The sequence below is a fragment of the Cherax quadricarinatus genome, chromosome 1, assembly GCF_038502225.1.
Source record: "Cherax quadricarinatus isolate ZL_2023a chromosome 1, ASM3850222v1, whole genome shotgun sequence".
NCBI classification, from domain to species: domain Eukaryota; kingdom Metazoa; phylum Arthropoda; class Malacostraca; order Decapoda; family Parastacidae; genus Cherax; species Cherax quadricarinatus.
In genome coordinates this window covers 16,635,416-16,656,768 of record NC_091292.1, presented here as the reverse complement: position 1 = coordinate 16,656,768, position 21,353 = coordinate 16,635,416, and the positions used below count along the sequence as shown (strand labels likewise).

The 21,353-nt window shown below is 42.2% G+C and overlaps 1 protein-coding gene across 1 annotated transcript in view; it reads right to left on the bottom strand.

Annotated features, from left to right (window-relative positions):
• Positions 1–21,353, bottom strand: part of mEFG1 (mitochondrial translation elongation factor G 1) — a 123,515-nt gene that overhangs the window by 10,579 nt on the left and 91,583 nt on the right. The window contains exon 14 of the mRNA XM_070098816.1: positions 541–701. Within this exon, the coding sequence (XP_069954917.1) occupies positions 541–701 (161 nt within the window). The remainder of the gene's footprint in view (positions 1–540; positions 702–21,353) is intronic.

Here is a 21,353-nt window from a genome sequence, read left to right as displayed (position 1 = left end):
GTTAGGCATACTAATATGTTTTACATACAGTCATAACCTGAGTAGTTAACTATGATATGCTGTTTGGATCCTGCTGGACTTTTATTTTTTTCAAATGTATGAATAAATGGAAGACCCAAGGAGTTGTCCTGAGGTAAAAAATACTGGCAGGTGACAGATTTGTGGGTATAAAAAATGGTGTGTGAAGTATGTTGGACACAATACCAGTATCTGCATATTAGTACATCAAGACAGTACCAGCATCTGCATTCTAGTATGTCGAGACAGTACCAGCATCTATGTACTAGTACACAGGACACAGTACCAGCATCTACATTCTAGTAAGTCAGACACAGTTAAAGGGTTACCTAACTCTTTCGTAATGCTACTATGGATAACCAAGGCCATGATAGTCCTCATTTGGATGACCAAGGACACAACATTACCAAAAAATAATGGCTTTTAGATCTTAATCTTAATAAAAAAATCTAACAAATTTTTACTTGTTTTCAACCTTTACGTGACAATTCGTGCACAAAACTTCTGAACATATTAACTCACCTCACAATATAAAGAAAACCACCCTTCATTTGAATCTGTTCCAGTGATAATACCATGACGCTTGTTCATGTGAGCTGTGACAGTTCCCTGGTATTCTTCTGGTCCTGTAACTTCTACTGACATTATAGGCTCAAGGATAATCCATAATCCTTTTTCAAATGCTGAAAAAGCATAATTATTTTTAAGAAGGGTCATTTTTCTACTAAATCAAAAGACTCACTCACAAGACATAGACATAGACATTATATTTTATTTATTACCACACTGGCCGATTCCCACCAAGGCAGGGTGGCCCGAAAAAGAAAAACTTTCACCATCATTCACTCCATCACTGTCTTGCCAGAAGGGTGCTTTACACTACAGTTTTTAAACTGTAACATTAACACCCCTCCTTCAGAGTGCAGGCACTGTACTTCCCATCTCCAGGACTCAAGTCCAGCCTGCCGGTTTCCCTGAACCCCTTCATAAATGTTACTTTGCTCACACTCCAACAGCACGTCAAGTATTAAAAACCATTTGTCTCCATTCACTACTATCAAACATGCTCATGCATGCCTGCTGGAAGTCCAAGCCCCTCGCACACAAAACCTCCTTTAATCCCTCCCTCCAACCTTTCCTAGGCCGACCCCTACCCCGCCTTCCTTCCACTACAGACTGATACACTCTTGAAGTAGATGAATGGTTCAGAGAACCGACATGTTGATAAATTAGACACATGTGCAACTCTTGGGTATCTTTATTGAGGAAACGTTTCGCCACACAGTGGCTTCGTCAGTCCATACATAGGAGAAACTTGAAGAACAGGAGGAGAATGAGGTAATCAGTCCCTCAACCTTGAGTCGATGTGTTCAGTCCATCAATCCCCCCACTGAAACTCCCCTACCCCCTTCAGCTTTGTTTCGCTTAGGGCCAGGACATCCAACTTCTTTTCATTCATAACATCAGCAATCATCTGTTTCTTGTCATCCGTACTACATCCACGCACATTCAAGCATCCCAGTTTTATAAAGTTTTTCTTCTTCTCTTTTTTAGTAAATGTCTACAGGAGAAGGGGTTACTAGCCCATTGCTCCCAGCATTTTAGTCGCCTCATACGACACGCATGGCTTACGGAGGAAAGATTCTTTTCCACTTCCCCATGGACAATAGAAGAAATAAAGAACAAGAGCTATTTAGAAAAAGGAGAAAAACCTATATGAAAGAATAGAGAAATTCCAAGCGCTTTCGTGACTACTCACATTATCAAGGAACTATGAAAGTAAAGCATCCAAGGAAGGTATATAAGGGGTCTGGCCAACACCTGGGTCTGGCCAACACCTCACTATCAGATCCCACAACGGTTAAACACCTGACGCGCGCCGGCCCAACTGGACAGGTCCTTTGCACAACCCACCAACAAACTATTCTACCCAAGAAAATTTTAAAAATTATTATTTGTCCAGTGTATTATTAAATTCTTCCCATATTCTATTAATTATAAATGGATCTAATTTATATAAACCAAAGGAAATATTCATATTATTGTCAAAACTGCTTTTTATGAAACAAGATTCAATTATATTCCTGTCGACCATGGACTTGCTTGATACTACTTTCTCAACTCTTTGAAAGTCAATTGGATGGTTAAAATCTCTTACATGAATAAATAAAACATTGGAATCTTGTCCAGTTCTAATGCTATATTTATATTGTTTTAATCTTAGTTCAAGATTTTTACCAGTTTGACCGTAATAAACTTTATCGCAAATTTTACAAGGAATCTTATAGACACATCCATCAGCATTTTGGGGGGAATTCTTTATCAAAAGTTTTTTTTACTGTATCAAGATTTTTGAATACAACTTTAATATTAAAAGTCTTAAGAAGAGAAGGCATATCAACCAAGTTTTCATGGTAAGGGAGAACCAACATATTTTTAGTTGAATAAGGCTGGTTGTCCCTTTTTGGATTGTAAAAAGTATTTCTAGCAACTTTAAAAGATTTATCAATTACATTTCTTGGGTATTTTAAATCATTACCTATTTCATAAATTTTGGATATTTCCTCATCTATGAACTCAGGACTACAAATTCATAAAGCTCTCAAAAACATTGATGAGAAAACAGACAGTTTGACTCTATCATGATGCGAAGAATAATAGTGGACATAGGAACAGTTATTTGTAGGTTTTTTGTAAATAATGAATTCAAATTTAAAATTTACAGAAAACCTACAAATAACTGTTCCTATGTCCACTATACATATACATTTTTTTTTTTTTTTTTTTCAACAAGTCGGCCGTCTCCCACCGAGGCAGGGTGACCCAAAAAAGAAAGAAAATCCCCAAAAAGAAAATACTTTCATCATCATTCAACACTTTCACCACACTCGCACATTATCACTGTTTTTGCAGAGGTGCTCAGAATACAACAGTCTAGAAGCATACACATATAAAGATACACAACATATCCCTCCAAACTGCCCATACATACATATATATACATACATATACATACATATGCATGCATACATACATACATATACATACATATACATACACATACATACATACATATACATATATATATGGAGAAAAAGAGAGAGGTTAAGAGAGTGGTGAAGCAATGTAAAAAGAGAGCAAATGAGAGAGTGGGTGAGCTGTTATCAACAAATTTTGTTGAAAATAAGAAAAAGTTTTGGAGTGAGATTAACAAGTTAAGGAAGCCTAGAGAACAAATGGATTTGTCAGTTAAAAATAGGATTTTTTTTTTTTTTTTTTTTTATCACACCGGCCGATTCCCACCAAGGCAGGGTGGCCCGAAAAAGAAAAACTTTCACCATCATTCACTCCATCACTGTCTTGCCAGAAGGGTGCTTTACACTACAGTTTTTAAACTGCAACATTAACACCCCTCCTTCAGAGTGCAGGCACTGTACTTCCCATCTCCAGGACTCAAGCCCGGCCTGCCGGTTTCCCTGAATCCCTTCATAAATGTTACTTTGCTCACACTCCAACAGCACGTCAAGTATTAAAAACCATTTGTCTCCATTCACTCCTATCAAACACGCTCATGCATGCCTGCTGGAAGTCCAAGCCCCTCGCACACAAAACCTCCTTTACCCCCTCCCTCCAACCCTTCCTAGGCCGACCCCTACCCCGCCTTCCTTCCACTACAGACTGATACACTCTTGAAGTCATTCTGTTTCGCTCCATTCTCTCTACATGTCCGAACCACCTCAACAACCCTTCCTCAGCCCTCTGGACAACAGTTTTGGTAATCCCGCACCTCCTCCTAACTTCCAAACTACGAATTCTCTGCATTATATTCACACCACACATTGCCCTCAGACATGACATCTCCACTGCCTCCAGCCTTCTCCTCGCTGCAACATTCATCACCCACGCTTCACACCCATATAAGAGCGTTGGTAAAACTATACTCTCATACATTCCCCTCTTTGCCTCCAAGGACAAAGTTCTTTGTCTCCACAGACTCCTAAGTGCACCACTCACTCTTTTTCCCTCATCAATTCTATGATTCACCTCATCTTTCATAGACCCATCCGCTGACATGTCCACTCCCAAATATCTGAATACGTTCACCTCCTCCATACTCTCTCCCTCCAATCTGATATTCAATCTTTCATCACCTAATCTTTTTGTTATCCTCATAACCTTACTCTTTCCTGTATTCACCTTTAATTTTCTTCTTTTGCACACCCTACCAAATTCATCCACCAATCTCTGCAACTTCTCTTCAGAATCTCCCAAGAGCACAGTGTCATCAGCAAAGAGCAGCTGTGACAACTCCCACTTTGTGTGTGATTCTTTATCTTTTAACTCCACGCCTCTTGCCAAGACCCTCGCATTTACTTCTCTTACAACCCCATCTATAAATATATTAAACAACCACGGTGACATCACACATCCTTGTCTAAGGCCTACTTTTACTGGGAAAAAATTTCCCTCTTTCCTACATACTCTAACTTGAGCCTCACTATCCTCGTAAAAACTCTTCACTGCTTTCAGTAACCTACCTCCTACACCATACACTTGCAACATCTGCCACATTGCCCCCCTATCCACCCTGTCATACGCCTTTTCCAAATCCATAAATGCCACAAAGACCTCTTTAGCCTTATCTAAATACTGTTCACTTATATGTTTCACTGTAAACACCTGGTCCACACACCCCCTACCTTTCCTAAAGCCTCCTTGTTCATCTGCTATCCTATTCTCCGTCTTACTCTTAATTCTTTCAATTATAACTCTACCATACACTTTACCAGGTACACTCAACAGACTTATCCCCCTATAATTTTTGCACTCTCTTTTATCCCCTTTGCCTTTATACAAAGGAACTATGCATGCTCTCTGCCAATCCCTAGGTACCTTACCCTCTTCCATACATTTATTAAACAATTGCACCAACCACTCCAAAACTATATCCCCACCTGCTTTTAACATTTCTATCTTTATCCCATCAATCCCGGCTGCCTTACCCCCTTTCATTTTACCTACTGCCTCACGAACTTCCCCCACACTCACAACTGGCTCTTCCTCACTCCTACAAGATGTTATTCCTCCTTGCCCTATACACGAAATCACAGCTTCCCTATCTTCATCAACATTTAACAATTCCTCAAAATATTCCTTCCATCTTCCCAATACCTCTAACTCTCCATTTAATAACTCTCCTCTCCTATTTTTAACTGACAAATCCATTTGTTCTCTAGGCTTTCTTAACTTGTTAATCTCACTCCAAAACTTTTTCTTATTTTCAACAAAATTTGTTGATAACATCTCACCCACTCTCTCATTTGCTCTCTTTTTACATTGCTTCACCACTCTCTTAACTTCTCTCTTTTTCTCCATATACTCTTCCCTCCTTGCATCACTTCTACTTTGTAAAAACTTCTCATATGCTAACTTTTTCTCCCTTACTACTCTCTTTACATCATCATTCCACCAATCGCTCCTCTTCCCTCCTGCACCCACTTTCCTGTAACCACAAACTTCTGCTGAACACTCTAACACTACATTTTTAAAACTACCCCATACCTCTTCGACCCCATTGCCTATGCTCTCATTAGCCCATCTATCCTCCAATAGCTGTTTATATCTTACCCTAAATGGAGAGTTAGAGGTATTGGGAAGATGGAGGGAATATTTTGAGGAATTGTTAAATGTTGATGACGATAGGGAAGCTGTGATTTTGTGTATAGGGCAAGGAGGAATAACATCTTGTAGGAGTGAGGAAGAGCCAGTTGTGAGTGTGGGGGAAGTTCGTGAGGCAGTAGGTAAAATGAAAGGGGGTAAGGCAGCCGGGATTGATGGGATAAAGATAGAAATGTTAAAAGCAGGTGGGGATATAGTTTTGGAGTGGTTGGTGCAATTATTTAATAAATGTATGGAAGAGGGTAAGGTACCTAGGGATTGGCAGAGAGCATGCATAGTTCCTTTGTATAAAGGCAAAGGGGATAAAAGAGAGTGCAAAAATTATAGGGGGATAAGTCTGTTGAGTGTACCTGGTAAAGTGTATGGTAGAGTTATAATTGAAAGAATTAAGAGTAAGACGGAGAATAGGATAGCAGATGAACAAGGAGGCTTTAGGAAAGGTAGGGGGTGTGTGGACCAGGTGTTTACAGTGAAACATATAAGTGAACAGTATTTAGATAAGGCTAAAGAGGTCTTTGTGGCATTTATGGATTTGGAAAAGGCGTATGACAGGGTGGATAGGGGGGCAATGTGGCAGATGTTGCAAGTGTATGGTGTAGGAGGTAGGTTACTGAAAGCAGTGAAGAGTTTTTACGAGGATAGTGAGACTCAAGTTAGAGTATGTAGAAAAGAGGGAAATTTTTTCCCAGTAAAAGTAGGCCTTAGACAAGGATGTGTGATGTCACTGTGGTTGTTTAACATATTTATAGATGGGGTTGTAAGAGAAGTAAATGCGAGGGTCTTGGCAAGAGGCGTGGAGTTAAAAGATAAAGAATCACACACAGGGTGGGAGTTGTCACAGCTGCTCTTTGCTGATGACACTGTGCTCTTGGGAGATTCTGAAGAGAAGCTGCAGAGATTGGTGGATGAATTTGGTAGGGAGTGCAAAAGAAGAAAATTAAAGGTGAATACAGGAAAGAGTAAGGTTATGAGGATAACAAAAAGATTAGGTGATGAAAGATTGAATATCAGATTGGAGGGAGAGAGTATGGAGGAGGTGAACGTATTCAGATATTTGGGAGTGGACGTGTCAGCGGATGGGTCTATGAAAGATGAGGTGAATCATAGAATTGATGAGGGAAAAAGAGTGAGTGGTGCACTTAGGAGTCTGTGGAGACAGAGAACTTTGTCCTTGGAGGCAAAGAGGGGAATGTATGAGAGTATAGTTTTACCAACGCTCTTATATGGGTGTGAAGCATGGGTGATGAATGTTGCAGCGAGGAGAAGGCTGGAGGCAGTGGAGATGTCATGTCTGAGGGCAATGTGTGGTGTGAATATAATGCAGAGAATTCGTAGTTTGGAAGTTAGGAGGAGGTGCGGGATTACCAAAACTGTTGTCCAGAGGGCTGAGGAAGGGTTGTTGAGGTGGTTCGGACATGTAGAGAGAATGGAGCGAAACAGAATAACTTCAAGAGTGTATCAGTCTGTAGTGGAAGGAAGGCGGGGTAGGGGTCGGCCTAGGAAGGGTTGGAGGGAGGGGGTAAAGGAGGTTTTGTGTGCGAGGGGCTTGGACTTCCAGCAGGCATGCGTGAGCGTGTTTGATAGGAGTGAATGGAGACAAATGGTTTTTAATACTTGACGTGCTGTTGGAGTGTGAGCAAAGTAACATTTATGAAGGGATTCAGGGAAACCGGCAGGCCGGACTTGAGTCCTGGAGATGGGAAGTACAGTGCCTGCACTCTGAAGGAGGGGTGTTAATGTTGCAGTTTAAAAACTGTAGTGTAAAGCACCCTTCTGGCAAGACAGTGATGGAGTGAATGATGGTGACAGTTTTTCTTTTTCGGGCCACCCTGCCTTGGTGGGAATCGGCCAGTGTGATAATAAAATAAAAAAAACATATATATACATACATATACATACATATACATACATACATATACATACATACATATACATACATATACATACATACATATACATACATACATATACATACATACATATATATTTACATATATATACATGTATATATACAGTGGACCCCCGCATACCGTTGGCATCACATAACGTTTAATCTGCATACTGCTCGCTTTTATCGCAAAAATTTTGCCTTGCATAGCGCTCAAAAACCCGCTCACCGCTGTTCGTCCGAGACGCGTCCAATGTGCGCCCTTAGCCAGCCTCACATGTGCCGCCGGTGGCATTGTTTACCAGCCAGCCTCCGCGGTAACATCCAAGCATACAATTGGAACATTTTGTATTATTACAGTGTTTTTGGTGATTTTATCTGCAAAATAAGTGACCATGGGCCCCAAGAAAGCTTCTAGTGCCAACCCTACAGCAATAAGGGTGAGAATTACTATAGAGATGAAGAAAGAGATCATTGATAAGTATGAAAGTGGAGTGCTTGTCTCCGAGCTGGCCAGGTTATATAATAAACCCCAATCAACCATCGCTTCTATTGTGGGCAACAAAACGGCAATCAAGGAAGCTGTTCTTGCCAAAGGTTCAACTGTGTTTTCGAAACAGAGATCGCAAGTGATGGAAGATGTTGAGAGACTCTTATTGGTGTGGATAAATGAAAAACAGATAGCAGGAGATAGCATCTCTCAAGTGATCATAAGTGAAAAGGCTAGGAAGTTGCATCAGGATTTAATTAAAAAAATGCCTGCAACTAGTGATGATGTGAGTGAATTTAAGGCCAGCAAAGGTTGGTTTGAGAGATTTAAGAAGCATAGTGGCATACATAGTGTGAAAAGGCATGGTGAGGCTGCCAGTTCGGACCACAAAGCAGCTGAAAAATATGTGCAGGAATTCAAGGAGTACATAGACAGTGAAGGACTGAAACCTGAACAAGTGTTTAATTGTGATGAAACAGGCCTGTTTTGGAAGAAAATGCCAAGCAGGACCTACATTACTCAGGAGGAAAAGGCACTCCCAGGACATAAGCCTATGAAAGACAGGCTTACTCTGTTGATGTGTTCCAATGCTAGTGGTGATTGCAAAGTGAAGCCTTTATTAGTGTATCACTCAGAAACTCCCAGAGCGTTCAGGCAAAAGAATATCCTCAAGGCTAATTTGTGTGTGCTGTGGAGGGCAAACAGTAAGGCATGGGTCACTAGGGACTTTTTCTATGACTGGTTACACCATGCATTTGCCCCCAATGTGAAAGATTACCTAACTGAAAAGAAATTAGACCTTACGTGCCTCCTGGTGTTAGACAATGCCCCTGGTCATCCTACAGATGTGGCAGAGCAACTTTATGGGGACATGAGCTTCATTAAGGTGAAGTTTTTGCCTCCTAATACCACTCCTCTCCTGCAGCCCATGGACCAGCAGGTTATTGCAAACTTCAAAAAATTGTACACGAAAGCTCTGTTTGAAAGGTGCTTTGTAGTGACCTCAGAAACTCAACTGACTCTAAGAGAGTTTTAGAGAGATCACTTTAATATCCTCAATTGTATAAACCTTATAGGTAAGGCTTGGGAGGGAGTGACTAAGAAGACCTTGAACTCTGCTTGGAAGAAACTGTGGCCAGAATGCGTAGACCAAAGGGATTTTGAAGGGTTCCAGGCTAACCCTGAGAGAAGTATGCCAGTTGAGGAATCCATTGTGGCATTGGGAAAGTCCTTGGGGTTGGAGGTTAGTGGGGACGATGTGGAAGAGTTGGTGGAGGAGGACAATGAAGAACTAACCACTGATGAGCTGCTAGATCAACTTCAACAGCAAGAGGCCAGACCTGAGGAAACTGGTTCGGAGGAGGGGAGAGAGAAATTGAAGAAGTTGCCTACTACAAAGATTAAGGAAATCTGTGCAATGTGGCTGAAAGTGCAAACCTTTATGGATGAGAATCACCCTCACACAGCTATTGCAAGCCGTGCTGGTGATTATTACACTGACAATGTTGTGAAACACTTTAGGGAAGTCATAAACGAACGAGAGGTACAGGCCACTATGGACAGATATGTTGTGCGAAAGAAGTCCAGTGACTCTGAAGCTGGTCCTAGTGGCATTAAAAGAAGAAGGGAAGTAACCCCAGAAAAGAACTCGACACCTCAAGTCTTAATGGAAGGGGATTCCCCTTCTAAACACTAACACTCTCTCTCCCCTCCTCCCATCCCATCATTCATCACCAGATCTTCAATAAAAGTAAGTGTCATGTAATTGTGCATGCCTTTTTCAGTTTGTGTGTATTAAAATTAACATTTCATGTGGTAAATTTTTTTTTTTTTTTCATACTTTTGGGTGTCTTGCACGGATTAATTTGATTTCCATTATTTCTTATGGGGAAAATTCATTCACATACCGATCATTTCGCATAACAATAAGCCCTCTTGCACGGATTAAAATCGCTATGTGGGGGTCCACTGTATATATATATATATATTTTTTTTTTCAACAAGTCGGCTGTCTCCCACCGAGGCAGGGTGACCCAAAAAAGAAAGAAAATTCCCAAAAAGAAAATACTTTCATCATTCAACACTTTCACCACAATCGCACATTATTACTGTTTTTGCCGAGGTGCTCAGAATACAACAGTTTAGAAGCATATACATATAAAGATACACAACATATCCCTCCAAACTGCCAATATCTCAAACCCCTCATTCAAAGTGCAGGCACTTTGTAACATTTATGAAGGGGTTCAGGGAAACCGGCAGGCCGGACTTGAGTCCTGGAGATGGGAAGTACAGTGCCTGCACTCTGAAGGAGGGGTGTTAATGTTGCAGTTTAAAAACTGTAGTGTAAAGCACCCTACTGGCAAGACAGTGATGGAGTGAATGATGGTGAAAGTTTTTCTTTTTCGGGCCACCCTGCCTTGGTGGGAATCGGCCAGTGTGATGATAAAAAAAAATATACACCTACCATCCGACTTACGGCCTGCTCGACTTACGACCACTCTACTTACGACCGTGTTTTTTATGCCAAATTTCTGGGAAATAAACAACTGTGTGTGTTGTACACAGTGTTTATCCTAAACCTTACAGTATAAAATACAGCACTAACAACATAAAAAGTAAAGTAAAACATAAAATACCAAAATAAAACAATAAAATAAAGTCATTACAAAAATGTTTTGTTGATATTCAGTAATAAAGTTCGACTTACGACCATTTCGACTTACGACCGGTTTCTCGGAACCAAACTCGGTCGTAAGTCGGATGGTAGGTGTAGTAAGTTGGTAGATAACCATTCAGACAGGTACTACCATCCTACCAAGTGAATGTAAGAAGGAATTATTATTATTATAACCAAAAAGAAGCACTAAGCCACAAGGGCTATACAGAGCTGCAGGGTAGGGAAGGAAGCGAGGGTATTGGGTGGCAGAAGGGAGGAGGGATGATCAGGTTACACAAAACAGCGGTGCAGGGGATAGTGCGGGGGTAGAGGGTAGCAAGAGATTGAAGTAGAAAGGGCTGAAGGTATCAGAATTTGTGAAGTCAGTCAGCTGTTGTCAAAAAGTCAATGAGAGAGTCCGGATGAAAGGTGGGTCCATCAGCAAGAAGGGAAGGTAAAGAGAGAGCAGCGGAGCGAAGACGATGACGACAGAGGTAAATTCTGCGTGCTCGTTGATTAAGTGGGCAGTCCAACAGAATGTGGCTGACTGATAATGGAGCTTGGCAATTCTCACAGAGAGGAGCAGGGCACCTCTCCATGAGATATCCATGAGTAAGACGAGCATGGCCAAGACGGGAGAGAGTAGTCTCCCAACCTCAACACTGGTGATAAGACGGCCAGTAGCCTATACTCGGTTTAATAGATTGAAGTTTGTTGCCACGCATAGTAGACCAGCGTTGTTGCCAACGGGTGTGAAGGTGGGAAGATATTGCAGCAAAATAGTCCGTAAATGGAATACCTCTATATGAAACTGGTAGGTCATGTACTGCTGACCGCGCAGCAGTGTCTGCCTGTTCATTGCTCTGTACGTCAACATGACCAGGGACCCAACAAAAAACAATATGTTTATGCTTGGTAAAGATGCGGCGTAGCCAAAGTTGGATACGGAGGACTAAGGGGCGAGGTGTATCAAATTTCTGTATAGCCTGTAAAGCACTAAGGGAGTCGGAGACAACCACAAATGATGACACAGGCATAGATGCAAAACGGATAAGTGCTGCAAGAATGGCATACAATTCAGCAGTAAAAATACTAGCCGAAGATAGTAAATGCCCTCGTATGACGCTGTCTGGAAACACTGCTGCGAATCCTACACCGTCAGAAGACTTAGAGCCATCTGTGTACACAGCAATGGCATGAGAATGAGAGTGGAAGTGGTTAAGAAAAAGAGAGCGGGAAGCGACCGTAGACAGTTGGGCTTTCGAGCAAGGGAGAGAGAAAGAACAGACTCGAACAGCTGGAACTTCCCAGGGGGGTAGGGAAAAGTGAGATGCTACATGAACATAGAAAGGTGGTAATTGAAGAGAAGACGAGCGAATGAAGGCGAAGAGAGAAGGGACGGAGTAAACAGGGGCGGCGAACAAATAAAGAATGTCTACTAATATCAGTGACCATTCTATAAATGGAAGGAGGGTGGAATGTAGGCGAAGGAGGGTTCGACGATCAGCTCCCCATGAAAGATGAGCAAGGGTTTTAAGAAGGTTCAGCCGGCTGTGACAAGTTGCCTTCAGAGAGGTAATGTGAGGTTTCCAGGATAACCTACAGTCAAAGAGGAGGCCCAGAAACTTGACTGTATCACGTTCAGGGATACGGGAGCCATAGAGGTACAAAAGATGATCGGAGATGACAGAGCGTCTAGTGAAAGTAATTTGGTGGGTTTTAGTGTTGGAAAATTTAAACCCATGTGCGGTGGCCCAATTGGAAACACAGTCGACCACATGCTGGAGAGAAACTGTAATGAGGTGACAGTCAATGCCTGCACAGGCAATAGCGAAGTCATCAACATAGTGATGACCAAATATGTGATGGAAGACTAGAGGCCAAATCATTAATAGCAAGGAGAAAAAGTTTTGTGCTCAGAACACATCCCTGGAGGACACCTTCAGCTTGGATAAAGTCCAGGGAGAGCACATTATTAACCCGAACCCGGAAATGCCTGTCAGTTAAAAAGTTCTTAAGGAAGGATGGTAGATTGCCTCGAAGGCCTAAGGAGTGGGCTTGGGCTAAAATATTATACCTCCAAGGTGTGTCATATGCCTTCTCAAGGTCAAAAAATATGGCAATAACTGAGTGGTTACTCGCAAAGGCATTACAAACATACGTATCCAAGCGTAGTAAGGGGTCTATGGTAGAACGTCCCTTACGAAAGCCATATTGACGAGTGGAGAGACTGTTGTGTGTCTCTAAATACCACACTAAACATCTATTTACCAGGCGTTCCATCACTTTGCAAACTGCACCGGTAAGAGCAATGGGATGATAGTGGGAGGCTTCATGTCCCGTAGTGCCTGGTTTGCGGAAAGGGAGAACAATGGCAGATTTCCACAGCTGTGGAAGAACTCCTTGTGACTAAATAAGATTGTAAAGGCATAATAGGACTGCAAGGGCTGACTGATGTACATGTTGTAGCATACGAACGTGAATGTCGTCGGGCCCAGCTGCCGATGATCGGCAAGCTGAGTGTGTTGCCTCCAGTTCTTGTGTGTTGCCTCCAGTTCTTGAAGTGTAAAAGGCACATTATACTGTTCTTCTCTGAGAGAAGAAAAGTCCAAGGGTGCTAACTCTCTGGCAGACTTTGAGGAAAGAAACAAGGGGCATAGATGGAGTCCCTGAGAAATACGGACCAGATGATTGCCAATTTCATTGGCAACATCTAGTGGGTTTGCTATATCAACACTGGCAACCCGCAGCACAGGAGCCGGGTCAGGAGAATATTTACTACTCAGTTTTCGTACTTTTTCCAGACTGCACTCATAGAGGAAGCAGAGGTGATGGTGGAGACATAATCTCGCCAGCAAGTGCGTTTAGCATCACGGATGACACGGCGAGCGATCGCATGCTTCTGCTTAAAATCAAGTCTCTCCGTGGTTCTATTGTACCGGTACCTGCCCCATGCAGCGCATTTCAAACGTACTGCACGAGCACAAGCAAGAGACCACCAAGGCACGCATTTCTGAGAATGCCTGCCCGAAGTTTGGGGTATACAATTAGAAGCGGCGGTTAAAACGGAGGACGAGAAGAGGTGTAAAAGCTCATCAATGGAGGACGAAAAAGGAACCTCTCTAAAAACAGTTAGGTGTGAGTAAAGGTTCCAATTTGCCTGATCAAATTGCCAGCGTGGGATGCGAAGAGGTGGTGAATATGAAGGGGAAGTAAGAATGATTGGGAAATGATCGCTGTCATGTAAGTCCGGGAGAACAGACCAAGTGAAGTCTAATGCGGCGGAGGAAGAGCAGACAGAGATCGATGCAAGAGTGTGTGAGAGTCCGAGGATCAAAATGGGTGCGAGTACCTGTATTTAAAACATGGAGGGGGTGGGTGGCAAGAAAAGCCTCTAACTGAATGCCACGGGAATCACAGTGAGACCCCCCCAGAGGAAATGATGGGCATTAAAATCGCCAAGTAACAGAATCGGTGGCGGTAATGACGAAACAAGAAAGGCAATATCCAGAATAGATAATGCCCGAGAAGGAGAGAGATATAAAGAACAGAGCGTATACCACCTATACAAGTGGATACAGGCTGCTGTGTAATGCAGCGAAGTACGAACAAATAGCTGATGGTACGGAATATCATTGCGTAGAAGGGCACTTTCATTAAAGGTCCCATCAGGAAAAGGATCTGACGAATACAATAAATTATAGCCTGAGATGGGAGAGATAACAGCAGAGTGTAATTTTGGTTCCTGTAAGCAAACACCAACAGGTGAAAACTGGGAGAGTAACATCTGAAGCTCACCCCGATTACCCCTGAGGCCACGTATATTCCACTGTAAATAGGCCATGATTGGCAATGATAAAGATACTTGAAATCCGCAGGCAAGGGTTCCTACGGACTAGAGGGGTTAGAAAAGTCCACATGCGGAGGCAGCAGAAAACGTTCAAGCAGCGAAGGAACGGTGCGCTGTGAAGAAAGGAGTTGCGTAGATGGAGGAGAGGAGAGAGAAGGAACAGAGGGTAGATCAGTGTCCATTGATGGTTTGGTCTCTGCGATATATTCAGAGATTGCTTCAAGTGTTTCGGAATTAAGAGACGTCGTATGGAGACAATATTGGAGATGGTAGGGGGAGGATGAGTAAAGATTGGAACGGTAATGGACTGTACCAAGGTGGGGGGGGCGAAAGGGTGGAGGGAACTGGAGAAGAAGCGTGGAAGGGGGCAGAAGAGGCAGAAACCTGGGAGGTGGCAGAAGAGGAAGAAACCTGGGAGGGAACAGGGGAGGTAGGTATAGTACGAGGAGGAGGGTGAACCTCTACACTTGTAACAGAGCCAGTGAGAGGGGAAGAACCCGGTACAGAGACTGGGAAGGTAAAATGAGGAGGTGGAAGTAGGGAAGGAGGGGTTAAAGGACCTTTTTTTGACTTCTGAGAAGTAGAGGGACGATTGGGAGGAGGTGTCGTACGAGGTCTCGTCGATACTGAGGCTTGTGAGGGAGAACACGAAGAAGCATGAACAGACTGAGGCGTTGAGGTAGGGACGTACGTCTGAGCCTAGGACAGCAAAAGAATTAGATACAGGAGTGACTATGGGAGAGGTAACCACAGAGGAGGCTGCAGAAGATGGGACCCCAGAAGTGGGGGGACGTTTTGAAACATGGGAATAAGAAACACGAGGTAGTCTCCCTCGGAGGCGGAGATGAGAAACTGCCATGGCATAAGGGAGACCTGCCTCTTTGCGGTAACGGATTTCCCGCTCATTTAAGTAGACTTGGCAACGGCGAGAGTACGAAGGGTGAGCCTCATGGCAATTAAGGCAAGAGGGAGGTCGATTGCAAGACGTATTAGAATGGTCATCGGCACCACAGACTGGGCATTCGGCTATGGATCTGCAATATTTAGCTGGATGGCCAAATCACCAGCAATTTCTACACTGCTGAGGTGTAGGGATCACCTTTTGAACTTGTAACCGATGTCCTGCCACATAAACTGAGGATGGGAGTTCACGGCTGTCAAAAGTTAAACGAGCCACATTGCTAGGGTATCGTCTCCGCCCGCGGGCAGGAAGAACATAAGTGTCTACCTTGAGGATTGGGAGACCTTGGAGTTCCAGCTGTTCAAGAATGTCATTGCCACATGTCTGGAAATTTTGTTGAACTATGGTATGGGGCAGAATGACGGTACCACTACAAGAATTGAGGGAATGATGTTTTTCAATAGTGACAGGAACAGTATCTATATGGGAAAGAAGAGAAAGATCATGAGCTTGGGTAGCATTCTGTACAGTGATGATGCGCGTACCGCTCTTAAGAGCATGAAAAGAAATATCTTTACCAATATGGTGTAGGAGTGCCTTGCCAATACTGTGGTCGGAAAGATAGGCAGTAGAGGAAGTCGGTCGTAAAGTGAAGAATTTAGTCCATTGTGCAGTCTGAAACTGAGCGTGGAAAGGGAGTGCAGGACGTGTTGATCTTTTCTGAGAAGAATGAGAAGGTGGAGAAGTGTCATCAGCAGGTAACTTTCGTTGGCGTTTAGGTGTAGGACCAGAATTGGTCCGATGCGGAATGGGCCGGCGATTCGAAAATTGCCGCACCGTAGAGGGAGAGGCCAGAAGCATAGTCAAAGGAGAGCGAAGGTCAGATAAATCAAAGGAGTCAGTCGAGACCTCAGTACCTGAAGCGGGTGAGGAAACAGCACCGGCAAGAGGTACAGAAGCAAGAGGAGTGTCCGAAGAGTGGTCCAAAGACGAGGCGGGGTCAGAACGGGGTGCGGTATCAAGAAGGGGCCAGGGGAATCAGGTTCATGGACTAGGGCTGCCATGGTTAGGTTACTTCTTTTTTTTTTTTCTTAAAAACAAAAAGAAAGAAACAAGAAAATAAAAATAAAAAAAAAGAATAAAAAAAAAGGGGGGACTGGGGAGGGATAGTTTCTAGGAGGAATGAAAGGGCCAGAAATCTCCCTCCGCGCCCAAGAGGACCTCAGCACCGCAAGTAGCGTAGATGCAGCATGGAACCCGTGCCATACCCTACCCATCATGCCAGTAAACTAGCAATCCGGGATAGCAACCTCACATCTGCCGAGCTACCTCGGTGAACAAAAGAGAGGGCAGCCGGATATCCGCCACAAAGCATACCTCCTTCAGCCACCACCCCCGGAATCTGAAAGGTGGCTTCCAGAGATACACCCGTCGCCCGAAAGACACCCAAAGCCACTCTCTGGGATACCGGAGAGGGATCGGGACATCCCCAGGCGATCCAGATTCCACGGCAAACTACGCCACTGCCAAGAACCTCAACAGAATGGGATGGACCCTGGTACCCTTTCCCCTACCTAGGAACTAGTGTGCCTGTGGGAAAAATCCCAAAGGCCAAGAAGAGGAAGGGCAAAAGGGAGGGGTGGGGAGGGGGAGGAGGAAAGGGAAAAGGGGAGGATTGGGAGGGTGGGATAGGAAAGGGGGGATTGGGGGTTAATTAGGTTCAGTCTGAGGAAGGAAACCGACAGGTCTAATTCCTCAGACCAAGAGCCTCTTCACCACGCCAAGGAGCCCCCCTTGAAGAGGTGTAAGAAGGAAGCCTGTATTTGTTTTACATGATGGTAGGATTGCTGGTGTCTTTCTGTATCATAAACATTCAAGATTTCAGGTATGTCTTGCAGCTTCTACTTACACTTAGGTCACACTACACATACAGGTACACATTCATGTATACACAGTCATCTGAGTTTTCTTTGATTTTATCTTAATAGGTTTTTTTTTATTTTACACAGGGTTTGACAAGGTTAGGTTAAGGATCCCTAGCTTTATTGACAAGCTATTTACAGGTTAAGGATTCCTAACTTCATTGTCAAGCTAAGAGCTGTTACCTACATCAGCTCATTTGAAAGCATTTTTAGTGTTATGAGACATACAAGTAGGGAACACGATAAAGTTGGAGCCATCTGTGGGCCAGCATTTTCATTTGATCAACTGACTATCTCTTTGACATCATTATGCTGTACGAATGTGTTCCATACTCGATTCATCCTGGGTATAAATGATCTCAGATGGAGTGATGTTCTGGAGAAGGGTACAGCCAGAGTGAAGTTGCTGTTTTCTGCCCGTCTTGTGGCATAAAAGCTTGTTTCACACTGTCCTCGAAGTGGATGCAAGTGTGGTACTTTGACAATATTGGCCTTGTACATAACAGAAAGGCCACCCACATCCCTCCTGTGTTGAAGGCTCTTCTGAAATGACAGATCTATCCAGGATGGGTCCAGGCGAGAGATGAGACGTTTTGCTCTGTTCTCTCTGTTCTTATTGCTCTTTCTTTCATATCCATTGGAAGTGGAATAAGAATTTTTCCTCCGTAAGCCATGCGTGTTGTAAAAGAAAAGTAAAATGCTAGGAACAATGCGCTAGTAACCCCCTTTTCCTGTATATCCTACTAAAAAGAAAAAGGAGAAAATCGTCAAACTGGGATGTTTGAATGTGAGTGGATGTTGTGTGAATGACATGAAAGAGATGATTGTAGATGTTATGAATTAGAAGAATTTGGATGTCCTAGCTTTAAGTGAAACAAAGCTGAAGGGGGTAGGAGAGCTTCAGTGGAGAGAAAAAATGGGATTAGGCCAGGGGTTTCAAATGGAGTTCAAGCTAAAGGAGTAGTAGCAATAATGTTGAAGGATAAGTTATGACAGGAAAAGAGGGAGTATAAATGTATTAATTTAAGGATTAATTCAAGGTTGGATGTGAAAAGTGGGTTATAGTAAGCATAGATGCACCAGGAAAAGAGAGAAGTGTAGAGGAGAGAGAGAGATTTTGGGAAATGTTGAGTGAATGCATGGGGAGTTTTGAACCAAGTGTGAAAGTACTTGTGATTGGGGATTTCAATGCTAAAGTGGGTACAAATGTTGTGGAGGGAGCAGTAGGTAAGTTTGGGGTGCCAGAGGTAAATAAAAATATGGAGCCTTTAATTGAGCTATGTGAAGAAAGAGGTTTGGTAATAAGTAACACATATTTTATGAAAAAAGAGGATAAATAAATATACAAGGTATGATATAGCATGTAATGAAAGTAGTTTGTTATACTATGTATTGGTGGATAAAAGGTTGATGAGTAGGCTCCAGGATGTACATGTTTATAGAGGGGCAACTGATATATCAGATAATTATTTAGTTGTAGCTACAGTTAGAGTAAGAGGTAGATGGGACAAGAGGAAAATGGCAACAACAAGTAAGAGAGAGGTCAAAGTGTATAAACTAAGGAAGGAGGAAGTTAGGGTGAGATATAAGCAACTATTGGCAGAAAGGGGGGCTAATGCAAGTATGAGTAGTGGGGGGATTGAAGAGGGTTGGAATAGTTTTAAAAATGCAGTATTAGAATGTGGGGCAGAAGTTTGTGGTTATAGGAGGGTGGGTGCAAAAGGAGAGAGGAGCGATTGGTGGAATGATGAAGTAAAGTGTGTGATAAAAGAGAAAAAGGTAGCTTATGAGAGGTTTTTACAAAGCAGAAGTGTTATAAGAAGAGCAGAGTATATGGAGAGTAAAAGAGAGGTGAAGAGAGTGGTGAAAGAGTGCAAAAGAAGAGCAGATGATAGTGGGAGAGGCACTGTCAAGAAATTTTAATGAAAATAAGAAAAAATTTTTGGAGTTAAACAAGATAAGAAAGCCTAGGGAATGAATGGATTTGTCAGTTAAAAACAGAGTAGGGGAGTTAGTAGATGGGGAGATGGAGGTATTGGGTAGATGTCGGGAATATTTTGAGGAACTTTTAAATGTTGACGAAGAAAGGGAGGCAGTAATTTCATGCATTGGCCAGGGAGGTATACCATCTTTTAGGAGTGAAGAAGAGCAGGATGTGAGTGTGGGGGAGGTGCGTGAGGCATTACGCAGAATGAAAGGGGGTAAAGCAGCTGGAACTGACGGGATCATGACAGAAATGTTAAAAGCAGGGGGAAATATAGTGTTAGAGTGGTTGGTATTTTGTTTAATAAATATATGAAAGAGGGAAGGTACCTAGGGGTTGGCAGAGAGCATGTATAGTTCCTTTATATAAAGGGAAGGGGGACAAAAGAGATTGTAAAAATTACAGAGGAATTAGTTTACTGAGTATACCAGGAAAAGTGTACGGCAGGGTTATTATTGAAAGAATTAGAGGTAAGACAGAATGTAGGAATGCGGATGAGCAAGGAGGTTTTAGAGTGGGTAAGGGATGTGTAAATCAAGTGTTTACAGTGAAGCATATATGTGAACAGTGTTTAGATAAAGGTAGAGAAGTTTTCATTGCATTTATGGATTTAGAAAAGGCATATGAGAGTGGATAGGGAAGCAATGTGGCAGATGACGGCCGACTTGTTAAAAAAAATAAAAAAAAATATATATATACAGGAGGGCCCTGCTTTACGGCGTTTCACTTTACGGCGTTCCGCTAATACAGTCATTTCAAATTATGACCAAAACTCGCTATACGGCTCCCCCCACATGACTTTCTAATACGGTCACCGCGCCCCACCTTGTTTGTTTACATTCTTCGTGAGCTCAGTAAGCACTAAGTCTCTCCATTTTGTCTGGAAACTCCAAAATTTCAAATGTTTTTAAAAGTTATTTCATATTTTATATATACTCTGATAATTATACTTATGTATACCTGTACTTAAATAAACTTACATACTGTGCTGGCATGCAGGTACACATTAAAATCAGTAAGAGTGTCTTATGTCTCCAGATGTCATATTAGTAATGATAATAATAATCATCGAGTCTCATTTAAATGTCGTATATTACGTTAAATACACATTTTGATTAATCCATCTATGATATTTTTTCAAAATTATATAATAAACACGATACATAACATAAAAAGATGATAAATACACCCCACAATAGAATAAATAAACATAAATATGAGATGTGGTAGCAGACGACTTGCACAAGTGATGCCATATTAGAAATGATAATAATAATAATAATAATCACCGAGTCTCATTAAATGTTGTATATTACGTTAATATACACATTTTCATTAATCCATCCATTATATTTTTTTCAAAATTATATAATAAACACGATACATAACATAAAAAGATGATAAATACACCCTACAATAAAATAAATAAACATAAATATGAGATGTGGTAGCCAGATAACTTGTACAAGTGATGCCGAGAATAACATTTTCTCTAATCTAACATAAGAGAAAATGTGTTACTGGGGGTAACTGTAGAAAATTATTCCTTTCGTATGTATGTAAGTTTATTCAGGTATACACAAATACAGTTACATAGATTATCATACATAACAACATATGTGTAGAGAACCTAGGATAACCCAAAAAAGTCAGAGTGACTTATTTCCATTGCCTTCACTCAGAGCATCATTTCTTCTCAAAATGATGTTACATGAGAATGGGAGTGTTCTTCTTTATTTATTCTACCGTATCAATGTAGAGACAACCTGTACACAATGTAACTTGTACACAAACCAGACGTGTACACTTTGTTTACAAAACTTACCTTCGCCTGGTTTGTTTACATAACTCTGCGCCTGTACTCTCTCATGCACTCATTCTTTCTCTCTCTCATTTATTCGTTTTATCTCATTTACTTACTCCTGACCCTACATTAAGACTACAAATATTTTAAGGTAAGTA